Source organism: Ctenopharyngodon idella, chromosome 17, assembly GCF_019924925.1.
Source record: "Ctenopharyngodon idella isolate HZGC_01 chromosome 17, HZGC01, whole genome shotgun sequence".
NCBI lineage: Eukaryota > Metazoa > Chordata > Actinopteri > Cypriniformes > Xenocyprididae > Ctenopharyngodon > Ctenopharyngodon idella.
Window position 1 is genome coordinate 26,637,196 of NC_067236.1, and position 24,991 is coordinate 26,662,186.

The 24,991-nt window shown below is 37.4% G+C and overlaps 1 protein-coding gene across 25 annotated transcripts in view; it reads left to right on the forward strand.

Moving 5' to 3' along the window:
* The window catches only part of nrxn3a (neurexin 3a), a 350,095-nt gene that overhangs the window by 129,544 nt on the left and 195,560 nt on the right, over positions 1-24,991 (forward strand). For all 25 annotated transcript variants that reach the window (XR_007925837.1, XR_007925839.1, XR_007925840.1 and 22 more), the window contains one exon: positions 906-1,025. Coding sequence is in view for 21 of the 25 variants with exons in the window: in XM_051867470.1 (XP_051723430.1) it covers positions 906-1,025 (120 nt within the window). In the remaining 4 variants the exon portion in view is untranslated. The remainder of the gene's footprint in view (positions 1-905; positions 1,026-24,991) is intronic.

Genomic DNA, 24,991 nt, shown 5'->3' on the forward strand with positions numbered 1-24,991 from the left:
TGGAACAAAAACTTGAACCAAAAATACTCAAATTTTCTCTGAACTAAAGGCCAGTTTACATAATGAGATGTTTGACCTAATGTGCTAGTATGACTGTATGATGTGAATGGAAAAATCTTGGAATATAGGCTCGCTGTGATTATTCTCAGATTTTCCATCCATACAATATCATATTTGCAGTTTTGACAGCCAAAATTGGGGTGAATCATTTTATGTTGAACTTAGTACTGAAGTTGCACTTTGCGTTGCACAGTAAATGCGCTTCTAGCCTTATCCCCCCTTATCCCCCCCCCCCCTAAAGTTTATGTTTGTGGTTAACCTCTTGTTTTCGCAGTTGTATTTCACAAGAAAAAATGCACTCAAAGCCAGTTTATTTGCAATTATCTTGTTTACACGGTTAATTCAGGGGGAATGCATTCACCCTCTTACTCTGAATTGGGTAATGAGCTCTATTGTTCTTGCTGCATTCCCTCAAAATGAACCCAAGTGTGCCAAAACACAAGATGTGTTTGGAACACGCTCAACTGCACGTGGCTGGTGTGCACACTATTGTTCTTAACATGTGTAACAATAGTACATACTGGACTATGTACACATCTCGCTATTGAATGTTGTCATTGACCTCTGTTCCCCTGTGCAGATGTGAGAAAGTTCATGCTTGGCCCCATGTCTGAATCTACTTTTGTAACAAGCCATGTTTGAATATGTCTAGAGTATGATGTTTATTACTAAAATCTAATCGTTTATAGGGAATGCCACGTTTGTTCAACAGATTTCGGGATGTTTTTTGAGTACCTCTACTAACCCAAACTGCATGAATACTGTTACACACACCTGCATGGCACCTTCACAGCATGACGGCACGTTTGCCCCCAGTATTACATTGCTCTGCTTTGCTACCATAGGTCCTAGCACTACATGCCAAGAAGACTCCTGCGCCAACATGGGGATCTGCATCCAGCAATGGGAGAACTACACCTGTGACTGTTCAATGACCTCCTACACGGGGACGCAGTGTAATGACCGTAAGTCACCCTCTCCGCCTCGTGCCGTTTCCACATCCTCTCTTTCTCTTGTTTATTTCACTGTTCGGTTCACTCGTTTACACAATTTTAATGATCACAAGGTCCCACTCTATGAAAGATTAATTGAGCACGCTGTAATCCACATAGCAAATGTTACACAAACACTAACCTTTTTTGGTTGCACAAAAGCTTATTTAAAAGCTTATACATTATACACACACACACACACACACACACACTTCTGTTTTGAAGACCCGTTTGAAGACGACTAAGGTACGTGTTGTTTACTATTTTCTGATGCTGGTAAAATATGCTGTATTTATTTAAAATTCTGTACAAATTATTGAATACATTTTACACACACACACACACACACATATATATATTTTGTTTTTAAAAAAATCATTTATAATTAAATTTATAAATAATAACAAATAAATAATATTATATATTATATATATTTAATATTTAATTAATTTTAATAATTTATTTAATTTAATAAATTACTAGAAAAATATATTTTTTTAATATTTATTTAATATTTAAATAATCATTTTAGTAATTTAATTTAATAAATTACTAAAATAATGTGTGTGTGTGTATATATATATATATATATGTTTTTTTTTAATAATTTATAAATATTAATTTAATAAATTACTAGACAAAATATAATTTAATATTATTTATTTTATATTTAACTCATTTTTAGTAATTTAATTTAATAAATTACTAAAACAATGTGTATGTGTATATCTATATATATATATATATATATATATATATATATATATATATATACACACACGCACTTTTTTTTTTTTGGTAATTTATTTATTCATTTTACAAAATTAAAATACTACGTGATGACTACAAGAGAGGCAACAGTGGCCCCAAAAAGTTTTTGAATAGTAATAAATAATTTCATGTGACATTTATAGAATTGGCACAATCACACTGACTTTATACATCAACTGAAAAATCACAAGGAAATATTTTTTTTTTTTTTTTAAGATTCAGAAAAGTGAAGTTAGTTTTGAGACGAGGTCCTTTTGTTTGCTAATGCAATTGATTTGATATACTGTACATTCTAAAAAAATTTACATGGTTCTTTGAAGGTTCTTTACACGTAGTAACAGTTCTATTTAGAACCACATGACCCTGAAGAACCATTTACATGATGAAATTGTTCTTTGTGTTACAGTTTAGGGTTCTTTTTTCCCACCTTTTTGTTTTTCAAATCTGTAACTGTCAAAGCCACATCATTACTGGTTTTCTGAAGCTTAGCCATTCAGTTACATAGACTGTCAATACACTCTCAACAGTTAAATGATTTCTTTCTTAAAATGTCTAGAAAATTTTAACCTTTCAAATTGTAACTGGTTTCCTACCAATCACCTTTATCACATTATTGAGATCCTATAGCACTTTCAAAACATGGTTGTTTATGGAAGGGTTCTATTTAGCACCAAAAAGGGTTCTGCTATTGTTACAAGCCAACGAACCCTACTTTGGTACTGTTTAGAACCATTTTTCTTTAGAGTGTAATTATCTAATATAAATGTTTGTACATCTTTAAGTGTGTCTTTCCAAATCATGTATGATGCCACTATATTGTGTTATATTGCAAGTGTGACATTAGTAAAGATCTGATTGAAGGTGCCATACACAGAATCCATAAAGTCTGTTCACAACCGGCCCTTTAAAGTTTAAATCCTCAATCACTTCACTGAACTCTTCATTGATTTAATCAGATCTGATTATGTAAACGGTGGGTGTTGGGAGTAAAAATATGATAACACTGCATGAGTATATCACAGGACAAGGTTGATCTATTCAGACGACCCTTTGCATTACAGGTCATCATGTATCATATATCTGTCTTTAAAGCCCCGGAGAACCAGAATCAATCAACAACAATGCACTTCTACCACGAACAGTCACTCTTTATTCTATAGTCATAATGATGCCATTCTTTTGACATCACTGCCACAATAAAAGGTGTTATCTTGAGTCAGTGGAGATAAACACCATCCCTACAGACGCAGAAAGGTGAGAATGTGATATGACTGTGATTGCCTTCCTCCCCTCCGCCGCAAGAACAACACAGTTGACCTTCCAGAGATTGAAGACTGACATGCATAATAGTACGCTAGCCTGCTGCTTTGACACCTCGTATTTTTGTGAGAGGCAGCAGTGAATCAAAAGCATGTTAGTGAAGATAGGGATGGACTTAATTGAATAATGCAGAGAGAGTGATGTGTGCGTGTCGGCTTTGTCAGTCTGTGAGGATATCTGACTTGCTGCTGTAACGGGAAAGAAATCAAAGGACTGTGTTTTTGTAGCCGCACCAAATTCTTGATTCTATTCTTGGGGATATGAAAGCTTAATGGTGTAGAATTCAGTCTGGTATTGTGCTATACTCAGAAATCAGGGTCATTTCCTCGGCAAGGGAGGCAGTGCCTCCTCCTCCTGGATGAGAAAAAATTACAAAAATAAGTCACGTGAGAGGAGGCAATGCCTTTATCTAGGTATGATTGGTTCGTGCGCTAAATCCCGCCTCTTGTTTTTGTGCGCGTGCGCGAATTGATCTGAATGAACAACATTATGGCGTTAATCCAGGTGCATTCAAGTCATGTCGGAAATATCGTATTTACGAGCTGAACGAACATGAATGCCACCACGAGTGGGAAGCTCGGGATTCTCTTTAAGCCCAGATCTGTACGAGTTGGAGGCGTGTCAGTGAGAAACATGGCGGAATACCACAATACTTATAGGCATTTAGCAGTGACATTAATAGGCGCTTTTCCACCGTCAGGCCGAACGGTTCTCATTGCGTAACCGTGCCGATCGGGGCCAGCTGGTACGGTTACGGTTTCGTTTTCCATTGTGGGGCTGATAATGGCCGCTCTTTGTAATGTAATATAAAAGCATCTGTCGTTGCCTTGTTAACGCAACATTTACTTATGATCAGTGTTGCCAAGTCTGCGGTTTTCCCGCGGAATTGGGCTACTTTTACACTGTTGCCGCGGGTTGTTTTTCATGTCCACGGGTTGAATTGACCCAAAATAACGTTATATTTGGCCCCTGGAATGCAAGTTTTACCAGGGAAGCCCCACCAAAAACGCAAATTTTACCCCCCCAGAACCAATTTTTACTGAGACATTTTCATTCAATACTTTATGTACTGCTTACAGCGTCTGTTTTTACAGGAATAAAGTTCAACATAAGCATATATTATTTAAATACCAATGTAGTGGGGTCTACATATTTTATCAGTTTTATTTTGATAAACATGACACAATACAACATTGGGACTACATGAAAAGAGCTTTAACTGTTATAAAAATACAGATTTGTGAGTATTAGTGGAACTGAAGGCGTGACAATAAACACGAAACAGCTGTGTCGTCATCAGCGCTCGTGCAGCTCCTCTTCAGAAACTGCTGGCTAACTTTGCTCGCGGTACTTTGAAGCCATACTTCACAGTCACATGGCGTCGGCGCTGTCTCAAGTCACTGATGTCACTGCCATTACACAATAGGCTGAGAGGTGCCGCACGTGATTAAGTTAGCCGTTACGCTTTCTCCAATGGTAACAGATACAGACGATCTAATCTCTCTATAATATGCAATGTCTGACGTCCCTTCACGGATTCTACCACTATTCGGCAGAATTCCGGGCCGAGAACGGTTTGTAATCGTGCCGTGCCAGGCTCCAGTGGAAACACAACTGGAACCGTTCCTTGCCATTCTAAGAACCGTTCGGCTCGACGGTGGAAAAGCGGCTATTGTCAGGCTTTTTATTTACAACAAAGTAAGCTAATTCTCTGCACAAAATATGATAGCTTTATAAGACAACAATATAATAACCTATGTAACGATGAAGTTTACAGTGGCTTCATAAATTAATTAAAAACATAAAAAAGCAAAACACCTGATGTACATTCTTTGTTATTCGTTTTCTAGAATTAGAAGTGCTGTATTTGTAATTAAGAGAAGGTACACCGCCATCTTATTCCGACGAAAGTGACTTGAACGCACCTACCGTCTACTTTCCAGGAGGGCTTGAACTCATAATAATTACTAAGTAAGTAACTCAACCACTTATATATGACACGTCAAAATCAAACTTGAAATGGCCTGAAAACATGACGGCTGTGGGTGCTTTACAAGAGCAATCAGCTTGGTGAAATTAAAGGTTGGCATTTTCGTATCTGTGATCAGTGTTTACCAAGCTTGATTACTGATGATCCGAAAATAAGTTAACTATTAAAAAGAACAGCTGAACCTCAGTTCACATATAATATATAGGCTATAGTTTAAATAGTTACGGCCTTTAGTTATTATTTTGGAATAGAAAAGAATAATAATAATAATGTAATGTTTATTTAACCAGAAAAATGTGACAACATTAAGTGTAACTTGGACATGAGTTTACGTTTATATATATTAAATATATATAGCCTATATAACGCCTCCTTTTAGAAAACCACTGCACGCCACTGGGTGTCTCGTTTAAGAGTTGTAGTGACACAAGGTAATTTTGCTGAGTTACAAATGAATATAGAGCCTTAATAATGGATTTAATGTCCATGTTAGTAGACGAAACAGACTATTTCTTAGGTGACGCTTAAATGTATTTGTAAACTGAACCTCTCTAGTCACTATTTAACACTAGGTGGCAGTAATGTTTTAGTTAGAGACGAAAGCGGCCACAGAAGAGTGTGTGTGTGTGTGTGCCAGAACATCTCATAAAATTTGAATATTTGAATAATGCATTATTATATAGCACCTTCGGTTCTGAGTAAATATCTAGGAGAATGTATTCTCACATGTTCCTACTCGCAATTTAGCAGACATTTCTGTATTTTTATTTATTTATTTATTTATTTATTTATTTTTTTGTGATTTGAAGACTGCAGATCTTGACATTGCAAACTAGGTTTATATACATTCGCATACATTTAAAAAAATAAGGCTTTTATTTGACAATAGAAATGTTCAGTCTTTAAGGTGTGATGCTGACTACATGGAGCTGTGTTCAGTTTTCTTATTTTTAAGTATTTTATATTTAATTTTATATTTATATATAAAATAGAGCTAGGTAAATTGGCGAAATGTGTCCTTGAAGCCAGATTTATATTCACATATTATATTCTTAATTTTGTGGTGGGTTTTGCTTTATTTTCATACTGCATAAATGAGCTAATATCTTGTGCAGCTGATATTTAATGACACGGTTGTACTTTAATTATTCTATGGCAATCATTTGCCCTTTGAAAGGTCAAATCATATTATTTATAAATAAGCTTCCACTCAGCAAAATGTAATCATTTATTTATCAGTCATGCTTTTTGTTACAACTGATTTAGCAGAATTTTGGCATGTAGTCTGACTTTGAATTTGTTTAATTCACATCTCTGCAATCAGAATTGGTATCTGCATTAGTTTATCTATTCCTAACAAAACCAAAATTTACATTAGTAATATTAAATCCTTTATAGAGCAGTTGTTATCATCTGGCTTTGCCAATATTACCCAGATTTTGCACATCGTGTGGTGAACAGAGCACCAAAATAGCTTTTCAGTCAAAAGTAAATAAAATGTTCTATTTTGAAAACCCTTTTCCTATCTATACACGATTATAGTTATTTGCATTAGCATTATCCCTTTTAAAGCATCTTTGAGTATCTTGAAAAGTGCTTTCTAAATATGTTTCTGCATATTTAATTTGAATATGAATGATTCCATTGCTAGAAAAACCACTAGATATGAATCCAGCGATCACTCTTATACTAATTTGGTTGTTGAGACCAGTGATCATCAAAATGCCTTAGTCAGAATATAAAGCAATGACAAATATGTTTGCCCTTGGACCCTAAATTAAGTGCGTGTTATTGCATTAGACAAGAGCTTGTGTATGAATGAGATGCATCCGTTGCCTCTTTCAAGCAGCTATAGCTAAACAAACACCAAATTGCAAGCTGCCCCTCGCATTCCAAGTCTTTGCTTATTAATTTGGACACACTCTGCAATCACGTTGATTGAGCTGCGGTAATAAATGACTGGTTAGAAGCTCCATTGGCTGTTAAATGAACTCGTGGCAAATGAATATTGCTTAAAGGAATTTCCAGCATCCGCTAGACTAGTGCGAGGTTCTGTCTGAGAACGGAGCTGTTTATTCAGAGGTTTAAACGGCCTCGTTTCAAGCAGGATTCTTTTAGTTCCTGAAAGCAAAGCAGTCGGCGCTCAAATTCCACGAGACGTTCACAAATGGCTTTTGAAGGAGCTGTGCTACGCGCTTCCTAATGAATTCCCTCAGGTTTTACTGAAGGTGCCTGTCATTTTTTTTCTTGGCTGAGGGCCCTTGATGGCCAGCACATGATGTATCTCCATATAGCCTCATACTTTAGTCGAGTTTTAGTCAAGTCAAGGTTCTTGATGATCCTGTTTTATATGCTAAAACTTCTGAAGCGGTTTTACAAATTGCCTAGCTTCACAACAAAGCGATTCTTTTACTTTCTGTTTTCCCACAACATTAATTATCAGGGTTAACATAAAATATTGCTTTGCACAGTTTAAATGATGCCCATCGGCATTCTTACATTTTTTTTTCTTTTTTTTTCTCCCATGTCCAACATTTGTTTTATAAATATAATATAAATTAAATGACAGATACACAAATAACATGCTGGAGGGATTGATTTGTTTTCCCTCATGTGTGTCTGACATGAACAGAGTCTCGGTAATTAAGGAGCATCTTTTTCTCTGTCTTTGCTGGAGAGGAAAGAGGAGGAGGATGCTTCACGTCCCTGCTGGTAGCGAGACTTCATCAAAGCTGTGTTCTCCTCACTCCATTAGAAACAGGAGAACCCGTCTGAGCCACACCATCAATTAAGATGGCAACAAAAGCAAAGGCGCACCTTCAGCTATCTCGTGTCCAATGTAGTGTTACTCAGACAATGCGTCTCAGCGGCGAGAGAGAAGTGCATTAGAGATGGAGAGAAGGCCAAACGTAGGCTTAAATAACAGGAAATGTTCTGCAATTTAATTAACTGAGGTGTAAATGCTTTGACTAGAATTATGAATTATGAACTTCCTGTATTTTTTAAATTAGTGGTGCTTACTTAAAGCTGCAGTCCGTAACTTTTTTTTTGGTTAAAAATTATCCAAAATCGATTTTTTTTAAAATTTTTTTTTTTTTTTATCAAGTACATAACCAGCCAGTGTTCAAAACTATCTCCTTACCTTAGCCCGATTCACAATGGTATGCTTATAATAATGTTTTATAATAAAATCGGTACTGGTGTGTTTCTGCAGGAAATTCGAGCATGTAGCCATTCGTCTTCGCGTCATTACACCACGTCTGTTTACATAAAGAAGGAGTCCCAGCTAGTAGGCTAAATCACATGTGAGGATGGTGGATCATTATAGCCTTTTCTCACAGCAGCTGCAATAATTAAAATTTTTCATGGCGGATTGTAATCCAGAAATGTCCAAATGACAATCAGTGACAACTGGAGATTCACCCATAGTCAAAAGCAAAAGACTTTGGACTGCAGAGTGGCTACAGAAATTGAAATCTATAGGTAACGCTAATGATGCGTTCACACCAGATGCAAATGAAGCGTTAAGCGCGAGTGATTTACATGTTAAGTCAATGCAAAGACGCAAATAGACATCCTGCGGTGCGATTCGCGCGAATGAGGCAGCACGAATGACGCGGCGTGAATAGACTGTTTCGGGCGAGTTGAAAAATCTGAACTTTGGTGAAAATTCGCGCCACGTTAACCAATCAGGAGCTTGCTCTAGTAGTGACGTGATTACGACGTAGCAAGAGGCGGCAGAAATCCGAAACAACAATGGAGGACAAAATCATCTTCGCTGTATGTGGATAGTCGGAGCTGTACGATACATCTTCATACTTTTATAGAAACAGGAATAAAAAGGATCTTGTTTGGAAGAAAGTGAGTGAGGAGGTCGGACAATTTGGTCAATTGTAAAAAACGCTCTACTCAATTTGAGCTATATATATACATATTGAGACTACAAGCTAGCTAAAGCCGGCAAATTGAGCTTATTCACCGTATTTTACAACTACTTTCCTGCTGACGAGTTGATGTGTTTATTCAGAGGAAGTGTGCAGAAATGAGCCGCTTGGCAGAAGCCCCTCTCATGACGCGAATTTGCGCCTGTTGTGAAGCAAATTTTACATGCGAATGAAGCGAATAAACTCAAAATGTTCAAGCGTCCAACTACGCGCGAATAGCGCAATTTGTTCGCGCAAGTCACGTTTGGTGTGAACATGTTACTTTCAGATGACATTTTCCGGAAAAAAATTTTTTTTTTGGTCATACTTTTTTCTTTTCTTCTTCTTTTTTTTTTTTTTAACAAATACAATGATATTATGCAATTTATGATACAATATAGTATAATGATCCAGTTTACAGCAGCTTCAAGTTGAATAAATGCATGAAAAAGCAAAAACACACCCAATGCACATTCTTTATTTATCATTTTGAAAAAGTAAAGTAAAAGGTGCATCGTTGTCTAACTAGCCATAACTAGTTATGACTTCCCAACGTGTAATTACAAGTTTCCCAGGAGGACTTGAATGCATTGGGTTAGTTTTTTTTCTCCCCTTAAAAAGTCTCCCCTTAAATTGGAAGGATACTGCAGAAAATATTGCTGGGATTTACAACAAATCAACATGCATAAGAGAATCTATAATGTATTACAATAAAGTAAAAAGAAAGAAAAAGGTAAAGAGGAGATAGAATGTATGTACAAACTTAAGGCCCGTTCACACCAAGAATGATAACTATAAAGATAACAGTAAAGATATTGTTTTAAAAATCGTTCTAAATATAAAAGAGTAGCACTGGCCACAGCACAGCTATAACTATAATGTTATATAGAAACAATATCATTGGGATCACATTCAGAATGATTTTTTTTTTTTCCAGCTGTTGAACGATAAAACACTGACAGCCAATCAAAATCCATTCTAATTAAGGGCTTGTGCATTCAAGATGGCAGACGACATTGTGGAGAAGTTAATCGGTGAGGCCCAGAAAAAGTCACCACTGTGGACAAGTCAAACCCCCTTTTCAAGGATACTTTAAAGAAAAAGGATATATGGAAAACAATCGGTCATACCCTCAGAATAAATGGTGAGAAGTATTAACGATGAGATCATTTTGCCAGGCTAACAAAAAGTGTAAAATTACCTCAGGTATCCAGCGACTAGCTAGTTTTCGACCACTATATTGATTTTGTCAGCTGAATTCACTGTTAGATTAGATCAATTACACTAGCTAGATTCACTCGAAACTGAGGACATCTGCTGGTTAAAGCCATGTAAATGCAACAAGAACAGCAAAAACATGTTGTACACACTTTGAAACCGCAGCACTTGAGCTTAGATTAAACAGACCGTTATCATTCGTTGGTGTGCATGCAAATATAGTTATTGTTATAGTTATTTTTATAGTTATCGGTGTGAACCATAGACAGTAAAAAAAATATGGACGTAGTGTCCGTGACGTCACCCGTAGATTTCTGAAGAGCATTTTTGAAGCGAAAATGAGGCCGCTGCCATCTTAGCAGCGCTTCACCGCGCGTAACTCTCGGATAACTGAAAATGGGCAAAGAGGCGGGATGTGGTTGGAACTGAGGTGCTGAAACCACGCCCACCTAGCTTGACGTGATCGTGTTATCAGGCTAAGGAGCTGTCTATCTATCTTAGATACCATCTAAAATATTAATGAAGATAAGTTATATCATCAGAAAATTCTAAAGGTTTACTGTCAATCTACGGAGTCTTTTTTAAGATATAGATACTCCAACACCAGTAATTAATTTGTGTCAGGTGTGCAAATAACATGAAAAATCAAACGGGACTTCATAACTTCATAATGAAACAGCGATCGCGAGATCAATCCAATCCGTGGCACTTGGGTAAAATGTCCATGAGTGTCCATTGCAAATCAAAAAACAGTACTTTTGTCCACAAAAGCGTTAAATTCATAAAATATTGATATTATCCATTTCCATCACATTTTTTCTGAATGATCTGCTCTCCATTGTCGTTCTTCAAGAAATTATGCAACCTGAGCAGCGTTTATGTTGTAAAACTGTATATGATCATATATATCTCACAAATAAATGAGCCCGTGTCCAAAGTATAATTTTTCAAAATGCAGCAGTTAATATCCAAGCAGTGCTGTCGGAGTTTCATATCCTCCCACCACTGTCATTGTAGTAAATCTCAGAAACAAAACTTTTAGCCAATGCCACGATCCAACAACATGTGTTCTGTTTATCTTCCACATGCGAGCACATGTACACAGACGCACATCTGTCTCGAGTCTCGACTATTAATGCAGCTAGTCATATTATTTTATAATTGTATAAAATAATCCAGAAAAAAGCACAAATACAGCTGAGATGCCAAATTCAGCGGCTGGAATTAGCTGATGTAACATGACTGCTCACAGACAGCAGCGGCAATCTACCTGTCACTCAAGTGACAGGTAGATTATGTAGAACTTTAAGGCTTAATATAATTTAAACGGATGAGTTATAAAAAAATTCACCCCCCTCAGAGTTGTCATGAAGGGAAAAATTAGCAATATAGACCAAAACCACAATTTGATCCAGGCTGTAAACATGTTTTTTTCTGCTGTAAATTTGGCCATTTTAACATGTGGGTCAATGAGATTCTGCTCTCTTTTGGAGCCTGTCCCTAGCGGCCAGTCGATGAATTGCAGTTTAAGTCACTTCCGTATTCTTCACGAGAAACTGGGGGAGGTTGCCGCTTGGTGTGAACGGGCCTTTACACTCTAAAAAATCAAGGTTCCTAAAGGGGTTTTTCACAGGAATGCGCTAGAAGAACTTTTTGTTTTGTTTTGTTTTGTTTTGGGATTCCCCAGGTCACAAAAGTTTTAAAACAACTGTTTTTATGAAGAACTTAATGTAAAGTACTTTCCTCTATAAAGAACCTTTTGTGCAATGAGAAAGTCCCAATGAAGTATAAGGTTTTTCATGGAACCACAGATGCTAATAAAAAATGTATATAAATAATATATATTTGAACTATGGAGAAATCAGCATTTACCATAATAAAAGTAAACAGAAAGAGCCAGCAGCAATGTTTGCTTTATCTTTCCATTTTTAATATAAATCTTTTTTTAAGGTTTTGACATTGAGTACAAATCTTTTTTTTAGAAATTGACTTTTAGACTGTCGAACTCAGCACCAGAAAACCTTGGTGTTTGTTTTGTGCAGTTCATAAGAATCGGTCATCAGATTTCCTGGACGGTTTGTGGGAAGTCATAGCTCATGCTGTGCTATCTGGGTGGGGCTGTTTCTGTGACTCTGAGTTAAAAATGCTGTCGTTGATGAAAAACCTGAGGTGGCGGGAAGATGAATCGCTCATGTGAGTCCATATTCATCACCCAGGTGTCCCGCACTTCCGATGGCCCCTGACACAAGATAAAGAGCTGTGAGACAGGGGAAATGACCTCATCTGACAGCCTCAAAGAGAACCAACGGCACAATGGAAATGGATTGAAGCATTCACAGGAAATATTACCGTGCACTGTATTCATGATGTGTGGTACGATATGCTCTGCCCTCTTCAGCCCACCGATTGAATTGGCAGAGCTTTATTATTTTATTTTAGTTTACGGTGAAGCACGAAACGATGCCGCACTGAAGGAGCTGTCTAAAAAATACAGCCGGATCGATCGGCGAAGGTTTAATATCCTTCATTTCTTTCAATCGACCTGGTGGCCCTCTTTCTGTCAACAGAATTACATACTGTATGAGTTAGTGCAGTGTGTGCTTTGTTTGTCGGCTTTACTTTCTTTTAATTGCTTTTGTTTATAATGACTATCCATTAGTCTGTGTACACAAGAGCACACTGTTACAAACTCTAGCTGCCTCTTTCAAATTGATTAGTTTTGAATGAAATATGAATTTATTTACATAACCCGTGTTACTTTTAATGCATAAACCCCTGTTACACTGATGATAAATGTCTTAAAGTCCCCCCCCTTGAATGTAACTCTACACCCTTGCTTCATTTAGTATACATGGAATCATTGAAAATGCTAATTAGCCCCACCTCCACTCACTCACACCAGATCAGAGATCCACTCGGTCAACTTACTGAGGTAAACGCTGCACAATGGTATCACTCCTTATAATGTCGGACACATGATGGTAATTAATAAGATTAGCCTTTTGCTTGACTACATTATCAAACAGCTAATAATGTTTTGCTAATGATACACAAACCATGTTCCCGATAGCCATGTCAGAGTCAGACAGCTGCCTTCTGAAAATCAGCATCCTTTACAAATGATTTGAACAACTCATAACGTCAGTGGAGAAAGACATATAGTTCATCATAACATCCTGATATACATCGAACACCTGCTATATTGCTAAATGTACCCAATTTTTCATATCAACAGAAAAATACACAGGGTTACCTGGCTTCTCTTGAGACCCCCCCTGCTTCGCAGCATAGTAATGATATGCTAAAGATTGCCGGCATGTTGACTGGATTGGTTACAAGGTAGTTTGTGACGTCACAATCACCAGCGATTTCAAACCGTTTTTGAAACTGTCTTTAGATCACTGCAGTTTTAAAGAGAAAATACTCCGCAATGGTGTTGACTTATGAATATGCACATGGTTTGTCTTAAAGCATATTAAAAACACCAGATAGACATATAAACAACATTAAAAACTTGATTTTCACTGCAGGGGGACTTTAAAATTTGAGCCAAATGAGGTTAATTATGCATAATAAACATTAGAGCACTCCTTTTGTTGCCATAAAATGTTATTCTGTGTAGGCACCTCACTTGGTTTTGGAGCAGTTCAAGTGTAGAGAAAATCCTAGATATTCTCTATTTAATCTTCTGGTCGTTCAGTGCTCAAACCGTGCCGATAACATTGAAAAATAACGTTGGTATTACTGTAATGATTGAGGCTTTATGTGTTTAGCACTAGACACCTTCAAGGCCTCCATAAGCTTTAAAACCAGAATGACATACGGTTGTATTTAGAGGAACGGACAGGAACCGCTTCAGTTGAAGCAAGTTTATTTGATCTCTCACACTTCCGCTGAGAAAACCATGAAACACAATAAAGCATCTCAGCATAATCTATTTATTTATCTTTCCTTTTTTTCTCCAGGACCTTAGTATATTCTTTGAACTCTGTGTCTCAGCTAGAGCGTGCGAAATCCATCCCGAATCAATACTGTTGTCTGATACCTTTATTTGACGATCTCTGTGCGGGCTACTTGGGATTGCGTGCAACCAACAGACGCGTCTGACACGACCATCAAACATGATTTCCAGCGAATGACTTCATTCAATATGGCTCATAAAGAAATAGTAGTGTGCAAAAATCCATTTTTGGTCAGGCAAGGTGACCTTGTGGGAGGGGAAGTGGTCTTTGCTTTAAGGCTTAGTCACTCAAGTGGAGCCATCCATCACTGCGCATTTCCAGGAAAAACAAATTATGCCCTGTACCAGCACATAAACGTGGCCAATCAATATCTCTGCCCTGCCTCAAATGCCACACATTTTACACCATTTCTAATCATCTTGTTGTCTTTCCACCCCTGCCAGTTCAATGGAGTGTATCATAACCATTTATTTTTCTTCTTCTTTTATTATTATTATTTTTTTTTTTTTTTTTTTTTTAGGTTGTTAAAATGTGTGACATCACCTTTCATCTTCCGAACTAATCGGTTTTGTTGCTTGAATCAATTCTGTGCTGCTTATAATAAATAACCTTTTTGAGGTTCATTATTATTGTTTATTATTATATATTTTTTGCAAATTATGAGCCATATTGAACATTATTTTTACACCACCACGCCTCCACTCTGGGGACAGCAATTGTTTTGACAGTATATAAAAAAATATCTAGAACATAATCTTTTTAAAACACTTGTACCAGTGTAGGTATGACATGTTTTTTTTTTTTTATTTAAATTTCAGATTTCACCTTGTCAGGGTCTAAATTAGATGTTTAAAACCACTTTTACAAAAATAAATAAAAGTGGAGATGTTGAAGAAGGATTTAACAAGTGAAAAATGTGATTAAGGCCCACAGTATGGTTAGAGGAAAAACTGGTGCCTTTTCTCTGGGATTTAAAAAAATCAACTCCGATTGGGTTTTTCGAGAAGTCATCTGTTTCATGTTGCCAGAGAATCGTTATGTGGGACGTGGCCAAAGCTCTCCTCTCCTCCTCTCTTATCTGCACAATCCTGCTCTGATTGAAGCGGTAACTCTCAACTGCCTTTGATCAGGTCGTGTGTCACTTAAGACTGCTCTGAATGGAGTCTCATCTTCCTCATCCTGCAGAGTTCCAGATCAGCTTGGGCTCTCAATCAAAAACACAATTAGAACAGCATTAAAAAAAGACAGGGCTGCTCCGTCTTATCCATACAATCAGCTGCCTTTACCTTTCTCCATTCATCCTTCTCTTTTTAATTTTCTCTTTTTTGTTTCACAGCGCGTCAGGTTTTTTGAAGAATTAACCATTGATCGCCTCCTGCACTCCTACACGTAATGAATGAAAGCGGGAAAACGGATAGATTAGCTGCTAAAGCCAAGCAAGCAGGTTTATTTATTTTTTTGAATTATGAAATTTATTTTGTTTTGGGCTGGATATCTGCAGTCGCGTAACGATACAGATCGAAGATGAATTTGGTTGCTATGTGATGCAATTTCTTAAACTCATCCCTTTGGCTGCTCACACTGTCATGGCAATGTGGAAGATTGTTCCCAGGAAGACGGGCAGCACTTCTGGAAAGCATTAATTACCACAGAATGGGACCATTAATCAGAGCTGTCTATGCCAGACAGAGCAGAAGGCAGCAGAAAAGGGCTCCTCTTTGCTTTTAGGCTGAATGACTGGAGGTGTTCTTATGCATAGTACCCTAGTGCACAGGAGGACTGCAACCAAACTAGGACATTGACATAATGAAGACAGATTTGCTTTGGGGACCTTACCATTTCATACATGTTGACAACTAGGGACATGGAGGACCTTACTGAAATTCCACTAAATCTTGCCCTTTCCTTTTCATCTTTTTGAATCATTAAAGATTCAAAATGCATGAAAAACAGCTAAGATGTCACATGTATCTCTATTTTAAAGCCTGGTATTGAAAAAAAAAAAAAAACATGCAGACTATGTCAATTAAACTTGTTTATTTAGAATAATTAGCAAGAAAATTCCTCTTTTTTTTAGTTATCTGAATGTTCAGCATCACTTCAGGCACCTGAATCATGGTTTTCCTCTTGAACGCCACAAGTTAATTAAACTAAACAAGAAGTGCATGCTAATTTTGTCAATATTGTGCGAATGGAAACAGACTTGTAATGAACTTAATGCATTTGATCCAGTTGAGTTAATTCAGTTCAAACAACCTTAAGGACCCTATGGAATCGTTTGACGAATGGAGCTTTCTTTCTTATACTGACCTATTCAAAGGGGCGGTGTTGTTTCTTAACTCTGTTTTTACATAGGTCTACATACATACATAAAATAAAATAAAATACATTCATATAAAAAAAAAATTGAAATGTGTTCGCATGGACAGTAAGTCAGAAATTATAATTAAATATGATTGTGTCACATGTCAGTAAAGGAATTGTAGACATCCCACCTCCCGCATATTGAGTGGTGCAGGGATGACGCAGTTTTGATGACCAAAACCCAGAAAGGTGTTAGCATTTTGTTAACATTTTAGCTATTCTGGTTCCATTGTCCCAAAGTCAATGGGTTTTCGAATTGGTTTGTCATGCTGAACAGGTGAACTCAGTGTGCTTTTACAGCCTCGTTATGCTAATAATTGTGCTCCTATAAATTATTCCAACTCAAACTTTAAGGGAAAATGTTTTTTTAGATAAAAACTGAAAGAGTGTTCGGAAGCTTAGTGGTGGTGACGTTGAAGTCATGGGACCGTGATGTAGTTCGTTTATAGCCTATCTTTAGCTTTTTATTACTGCCGGTAATAAAAGGCTTCGAATGTAATAAAAGTTGTTAATTTGTGAAAATTATCTTGATGGACAGAAAATGTAAGTATCATAAACTTTTGTTAATCACAGAGCTTATTTTTTTTGCGAGCTCCCACTTCTACCCGACATTAAAAGCAGCATTATGTCCTGAAAGTGTGGACCTGGAGGAAGATCGCGAGGTTCCATCTGGAACATGGCCATTGAGAGCCGTTCCCTGAAGCCCGTAAATTAAGCCTATACAATATTCCGGAAATCAAGTGTGAGAGATTCCACCTGGTATTAAGATGTGTTTTCCAAGACCTGATCACAAATGGTCAGCCAAAACACATTACCGTTTTCTCCTCATATTATTATGTGTTTCAAATGCATCTCCTGTGACCACTTGCGTTCAGATTTCCTATTATTTCATCAAACTCTACATCACTTTTCCTTTCAGTGCACAAATTCTCTTGAATGACTGAACTCGTGTTACGCAGGTTTGCAAGGTAGGAAGTCTGGAATTGTCAGACTGACTGCACTGATTTTACTATTCATTCATGTACTATTTAATTATTAGACCTACTATTCATTAAAATACTCTGTTCATTACGAGTCATTTATTCAGGAACAAAGACATACATTATTTATACAGTATTTATATCTCTGTTTGGGAGCGTGTCCGCAAAAGGCTCCCCTCGTTACTAAACTGACCATTCAGAATGGAGATTTAGATGACGCAATGTTGTCGGTTTCTAGCTTAAATGCGTCTAAAGGGTGCAAGAGAGGCTCAATGAAATTTCCCAACCAATCATTTGTCAGTCTCAATCATTCAAGCCAGTCAGCTTTCAGTAACACATACGTCTCCAAACGTTGTATGTTTTTGATTCTCTAAATAGAATCACTTATAAGAGTAATTTGTTTGTGACTCGGTCTACACTGCACCGTTACTGTAAAGCCGTACACAAGTGTAGGGCGGGATATATCAAAGGACTAGTCTCACCAGTAGCCGTAAATCATGATTTAATATTTGCTTTTGTTAGTCGGGTGGCTTCCTGTAGCTTAAAGGCCCACTGAAGTGCCTTGGAAAATACAGCTTTATTCACTGTGTTGATGTAATTTCCAATGAAACAGGAAGACAGGGCAGGATATATCTAGAAGCTCCTCCCCTTTTTTCTAAATAGCCAATAGCATTTTTGCCTAGATCACAGCTCGGCCAGAACTGTTAAGATCATAAAATCCAATTTTCCTCATAATCTCTAACCGTTTCTCCTCCATATTGCTTTAAAATATAGCATTGTTGTAGAATTCATGTGTCCGAATGTTTTGTGGTCTGTGCCGACTCTCAAAGCGGAGCAGACTGTACTCGCACTGCGGCTGTTCACGTGACACTAACACGAAAACGGACTTAATTCGCGTCAATGGAAAGCATATTTACACTGTCTGAATCGTTCCCTATCCTCTATATAGTGCACTATGTGCGATTCACCATATAGAAACTAGTAAACGTGTGAACAATTGACCGATTTCAGCCACAGGTTCAGCGTCTGTGTAGAAGGGGGCGGGACTTCAGATTCTAGAGAGCATTTGATTGGACAGAAGATTTGATGAGAAGCTGAAGTCCGTGGTGATGTCATGAAAATCCGTGGTCCATTTTAGCATAAGTGAGAGACTGTAAGTTTCGAATGCTTGTACCTCCTAAATGCGAATTTTGTCATTGTTTTGGAACACCAGCTTATTCAAAACCGTAAGGCTAACATATATTTATACTAAAAGCTAAAAACGTACATTTTGATTTCAGGGGGACTTTAAACAGTGGAGCAAGAACTAATAAAATATGTTTCTTGAATGCAACATATGTCGCTTTGGATAAAAGCATCTACCAAATGCATAAATGTAAACGATTAAAGGATATACTCACAAAAGGAGCATTTTGTATAGATGAACACCTGGATATGTGGATATACAGGAGATTTATGAAGTGCAAGATTGTAAATGTGTATATCTGCTATAAGACGTTTGGGAGTACACTAGCATATACATACAGTGGATGATCTGAAGGCTTACAGATATGGAAAATCCACAAAACTCACATTTTGCCTGAACTTTTTGGTGGAGTAAATGCCCAAAACATTGTTAGAATTCATAGATATTTTTAGTTACTTGAGATTATCCTCATGAATATGGTCTTTCTCCATCTACCTTCTGACAATTATGGTACAGAGCGGACAGCTATAATACGCATTGAAGTCTCCTCTCGTATTGGTGCAGTTCCTTCTGGCTAAACGTTCATCTTCACAAACCACCAATGTGCTAACCTTAAGCGAAACCACTGGCCATTTTAAGACCATTTTAAGCAGTCTTATTACTCTGAATGATTTCTTTCAGCTCTGGATTGCCTGTTCTTATGAATTTATCTATAACTGGAATCAAAGTACCTTTTCCCATTGTTGCAATAAGCTGAATAAAGCTTCCCTCTGCCAGAATGTATTTTTTTTTTTTTTTTTTGCTCAGTCTAATGTTTTCACAGATAATAAAGCAGATGCTTTGTTGTTTTTTAGCATTACCGCAGCATGCATTCAAAAGGAATTTGGCAAATCGCATCGATCTCTCGCATCAACCGCTTTAAATACTCTGTTTAATGTTGCATCACATCTCTGCCTCTAATTATCGGAAACCTCTCGGCTAGGATAAAATGGATAATGCTTATTTGAACTTCTTCAAGGCCTTTTCTCAGGCAGTTTCAGCTTGGCTCTGTAAGTATGCACTAGCTGGATGGAATTTCTGAGTGATTTCACAATCACGCTAGTTCCTGTTATGAATTTTTTTTCCTGTTTACTGTTCTATCAAAGCCCTTGCTCACCGCTGATGTCATTATGATGTCATTATTTTGCATGGTTGCCGTTTCCGTCCATATTCAAAGCAGCTGTGCACACATATATCCACCTGTCTGAACTCTTGTCTCCATCCCACAGATATTCTCATGCAGAGAACAGATTTACCATCAGCATTTTAATAGCCGTTCACTTTGCAGCCAACACCGGCTAATGAGTCCACAATAATTAGTTGAGGTACGTTGAGCAGCGCCAGTAAAAGTCCAGGTGGTGTGACTAATTACAAAGGTGTTCAAGGCCTTACTTACACAAGAACAAGAGAGGGGAGACCCTCTGCCAATGCTTAGCTCTCAGTCAGAGGCAGGGCGACATTTGGAGACAAAAACCCAAGCAATCATTTCCACATTATTGTTTCTGCCAATGTGTTATTTTCTTTAACAAGATAATTAAATAGTTGTTTCCATTTCAGTAAGCATTAAATATTGTTGGCGAAGTTAGTCTTTCTCTTTTTTGAGGGCATAGCAAGCGTCGTGCATCATGAAACATCTTTATGAACAATCAAAAATACTCATTTGACAGGTAGGTGTTGCGTTAACAGCATTAACATTTTCATGTCTTAAGCAAAATAACACAGATGTGCTAAATATACCGCTGCATATTTTAAGGTCTCACATCCGAGCTGTCAATTTGGCTTTGGGTACCTCTCAGATCCCTTTGCGCAGGTATTTTTTTGAAGTCTCTTAGGCACTTTTTAGAGGGAGGAACAGCTTAAGATGAAAGAGGTAGTTCCCCTGCAGGATTATGTACAATGAATAATTTAAAGTGGAAAAAGAAAGCTCAATTCCGTTAACCTTGTAAGTTATTTATTGTTTTTAGATGGCTGTCATGTTTGCTAATATCCTCCCCAGTCAGCCACAACTGAAAATGGAAATTCGTCGGAGTCATTTTAGGGACGTCATCTCCAGAATGCATGCAGACTCTGACGGATGACTCGTACAAGGCCAGAGTTTTTCTGCTTGGGCAGAGGTACAGAAAGCCAGAGAAGCCTTGAATATTTATGCTTTATTCTTGACCTGGACAAACTTGCACTGTTAAAATCCTTGTGATCTGAAAACAACATTTGCTTGTCACAAATAAGATAGTTCCATTAAAAAAAAAAAAAAAAAATTCTACCATTATACCATTTATTCATCCTTATATTACTCTAAACACAAAAGAACATATTATGAGTAATGTTTATGCTGTTCTTTTCCACACAAAAAGGCTGTCTAGCTCCAAAAATTTAACAAAAGCACCAAATAAGTACCGCACTCTAAAAAATGACTAAAAAACGAAACAAATTTACACAGTAAAATACTGTTTTCCATTGAAACAGTAATATACCATAAAAACAATGCATTCTGGGTAATATTTGTCATTTTAAGAAAAGAGGCCTATAGGCTACTTTCTCGAAAATGACAAATAATATTAAGTCAAGTCAAGTCACCTTTATTTATATAGCGCTTTTTACAATGCAGGTTGTGTCAAAGCAGCTTTACAGTGAAAACTGGTATATAATTTTGGCTGCACAGCAGCTCTTAAAGAAAATGGTGTCATTGTCCATCTTAAGTAAATTCAGTATTGATTCATTCGGCTGTAATAATCAATAGTTATTAATTTAGTTAATTTATCTATATCAGCACTGGAGTAAACAGTGATGTCATCATCCAGCTCAGTTCAGTTCGCATACAATGGTGTCAATGCAGGCAGATCAAAACACTGTTGAATATCAAATGTCAAGTGTCCCCAACTAAGCAAGCCAAAACGGCAAGGAACCCAAACTTCAACAGGTGACATTAGGGTGCAAACAGGTGTTAAAATGGAGAAAAAAACCTTGGGAGAAACCAGGCTCAGTCGGGGGGCCAGTTCTCCTCTAACAGCGAACAGTGCTTTATTATGATTCAGGCAGCTATCATAAGTCCGATTGGGATTGCAACAGTCAAAGTATTTATTCCATTTCCATCCAGTTGAGGATCGTAATCATCATGCCGGTATGGACGGTTTGTTGAGGAACTATGCCACTGGCTGTCGTGTCGATGAGGCCTTCACAGTGGATGATCTAGTTGACTCAATCTCTGCTGACACTTCAGGGCTGTGTTGTGGTCGTGTCAAGGCGCAGGTCCTCGATCTCACCTGGATACGGCCCGGATCCGGCTGACTACGGTAAACCTCGGGATAAACAGAGAGACTAATGTTAGTGTAGATGCCATTCTTCTTCTGATGTAACGAGTACATCTGGTGTTATAGGAAGTGTTCCCGGTTCCGGCTGACCTAATTTATGCAGCCTAACAATCCTTTAACAGATTTGAAAACATAGATTGATAATGTATTATGTGTATGCCAGGGTAAAGTGATGCGTTTTTAGTCTAGATTTAAACTGACAGAGTGTGTCTGCTTCCCGAACAATGCCAGATATTACCCAGGATGCATTGTAATATACAGAAGTAATACACTGTAAAAACAATGCATTCTGGGTAATATTATTAGTTGTTTTTGAGAAAGTAGCCTATAGGAAAATAGAACATTTTTTTGAGTGTATAGAAAATACACTTAAAAAAAATGAATAGTTGGATTTACTTAAAAAAGCAGTCAAGTGGTTCCACACAACTATATGTTACAAATAACAATTTAGTTGTACAAACAAAAGAAACTCAAGTAAAGCTGACAAAATTTCTTTGAGTAAATACAAATCATTTGAAATTGTCACTGTGTAGTTTACTTAATGTTATGTTAAGTTTATAAACGTTTATTACGTAAGGTGAACACATTTATTGACTTAATTTACCTTATTAAATTAACTATTTGCTCTACAAAATGCACTCAAAAAAACAACTCATTGTTTGCTCACAGCCTAAACACAGGCGCCACTCTTCTGCATGATGGTAACCACAAAATTCAAAAACATTACAGAAACTCCTTTAAATGTCCAACATAACTGAACATTAAACACTAACATAAACTAACAACATCTTTCTCTTTACTGAAAAACACATGAAATAACACTTTAATCCCTAAATTTGCTCTCCGAATGCAGTCCCTTGCAAAGCATGCTGGGAACTATGGATCCATTGCCCAGTTAGTTATGTCAACATTTGTGCGTTTCACTCAGCAATATTAAGTTGACTGAACAAACACTTATTAAATAAAGCTGACAATACTCATTTTTAGTAAGAACTCAGTTAAATTAAGTTTATGTAGTTACATGAGTTTAAGTAATGTGAACAGGGATGGTTTGAGTGAAACTAACAACAGCGAAAGTGAAAGTTTTTGTAAATTTCTTAATTATCTTCAGAAGGCTTATTTGGGCTGCTTATATTGTGTTTTTTCCTTTCATTGTAAGCATAAACATTTTTTGCTAATCTAATATCTTTTGTTACATAAAAGAATGTCATACAGGTTTGGAATGTTTGTGGGTAAATAAATAATGACTACATTTTTATGTACTTCTTAAAATCGAATTCGTCGTCAGAGTTGGTATAGAGGTTGGCATACATGCTTCAGTATGTTGAGCTCACATGAATGAGTCCAACTCATGTTGTTTCCCATTCCCAGATCATAAAAACAAAATCCATAGTGTAGATAGCTTCCTGTAAAAACTGGACTTTAAGTAGTGACATCCTCTCCTCATTGTCATTGTTGAAGGTGATCACTTTGATGCTCCCTTTTTTTTTTTACTCCTCCCAAGATAATAAAGTTCTTTCATAGTCATTAGATGAATTTTCAAATCACTTCGCTGACAGATGGCTTCTTTTAGAGAGTGCTGTGATAAATAGATTGTGATATAAAAGGTGAGACACAGGCCAGCATTTTTATGGTTAGAAGGCGCAAGCTGCTGCAGGTGCAGATGCATGGAAAAAAAGGTGTCTGGGTACTAAAACACTATTTCTAGGCCAGGGGAAACATTTGCCAAAGACTAGTTGATAAGAGGGAAAAGATAATACTGATGAGCGGGTGCACAGGAGAACAAAAGAAAAAAGAAAGAGAGAGAGAGATTGAGAAAATGGAGGGTGATTTGTACGGACATCAAAGGTCAACCGGGACCAATTTTCATGCCTTGGCTTTCCTCCCAGGAAAGGACGAAGTTTGGCTGACTTGTTCTCCTTTATTTTATTTTATTTATTTATTTATTATTATATATATTTTTTTCAATTTTCTTAAGCATTCACTCAAGGTCAGCTTTGGAGGTTGGGTTGCCGCAAACGGCAACGTCACTCACAACCGCAGTGCTGTTCATTTCCAAATAACTTTGACAAGTCACTGAAGGAACAACATTCTTGAATTAGTATATTTCTAAATCTTGATTTTGCCTTTCTATCTACTAAGTCATTTCTAGATCTCTGGACTATTCACCGCTCAAACGGATCAGACTGGCAGATGTTCCATTGTTTGCACAAAGTAGTTCCTCAGAAGTCTCTAGTTTCCAAATGTCCTTTTTGTGTCCTCTCCCATGGTCATTTGATAAATCGCTCTGCCTTTGGTTTATGTGGCGGCCCGGTGCCTTTGAAGCCTTTGGAGCTACTTTTGGCACAGCATCACCAGGGTTCTAAAGGACTGGAGGTAAATTGTGCAGCCCTCAGTAATTCGCTCATTGTTTCTGGTGTTTTCGTTCCTCAGAGCAAATAGCTTGTCGTGTAACTCCCAGAGAGAGTTTGCCTAGATGGCACTTGGCTGCTCCCTCAGAACCTCGCATCGGTGTCTGGATGGTTCCTGGGGAGTTTTGCTCCGGCTAAAGCCAGGCGTATCTTCACCTGCGTTGCATTCCTACCTTCGCTCGTGAATTATTTATTCCACACCGTGTTTGGTCTGAGGCGGTGGGTCTGTTTCTCCTGCAGGTGTAATGAGAAGCAGAAGCAGTGGGCTTTGAAAAGGATTCTATATGGATGCAGGCCAAAGCTTTACCCTTTCCATGGGTTCAATGTGACCGTAGAGAGAGAGCCAGGCTAAATTTACCTCTAATGTCTCTCTGAGATCACCTCCAACCTGCTCTGTTCGGTAATAAGACCTGTTTACCTCCGCCTGCTCGGAGAATCAGCCCTGGCATACGCCGCCATTTTCCCTT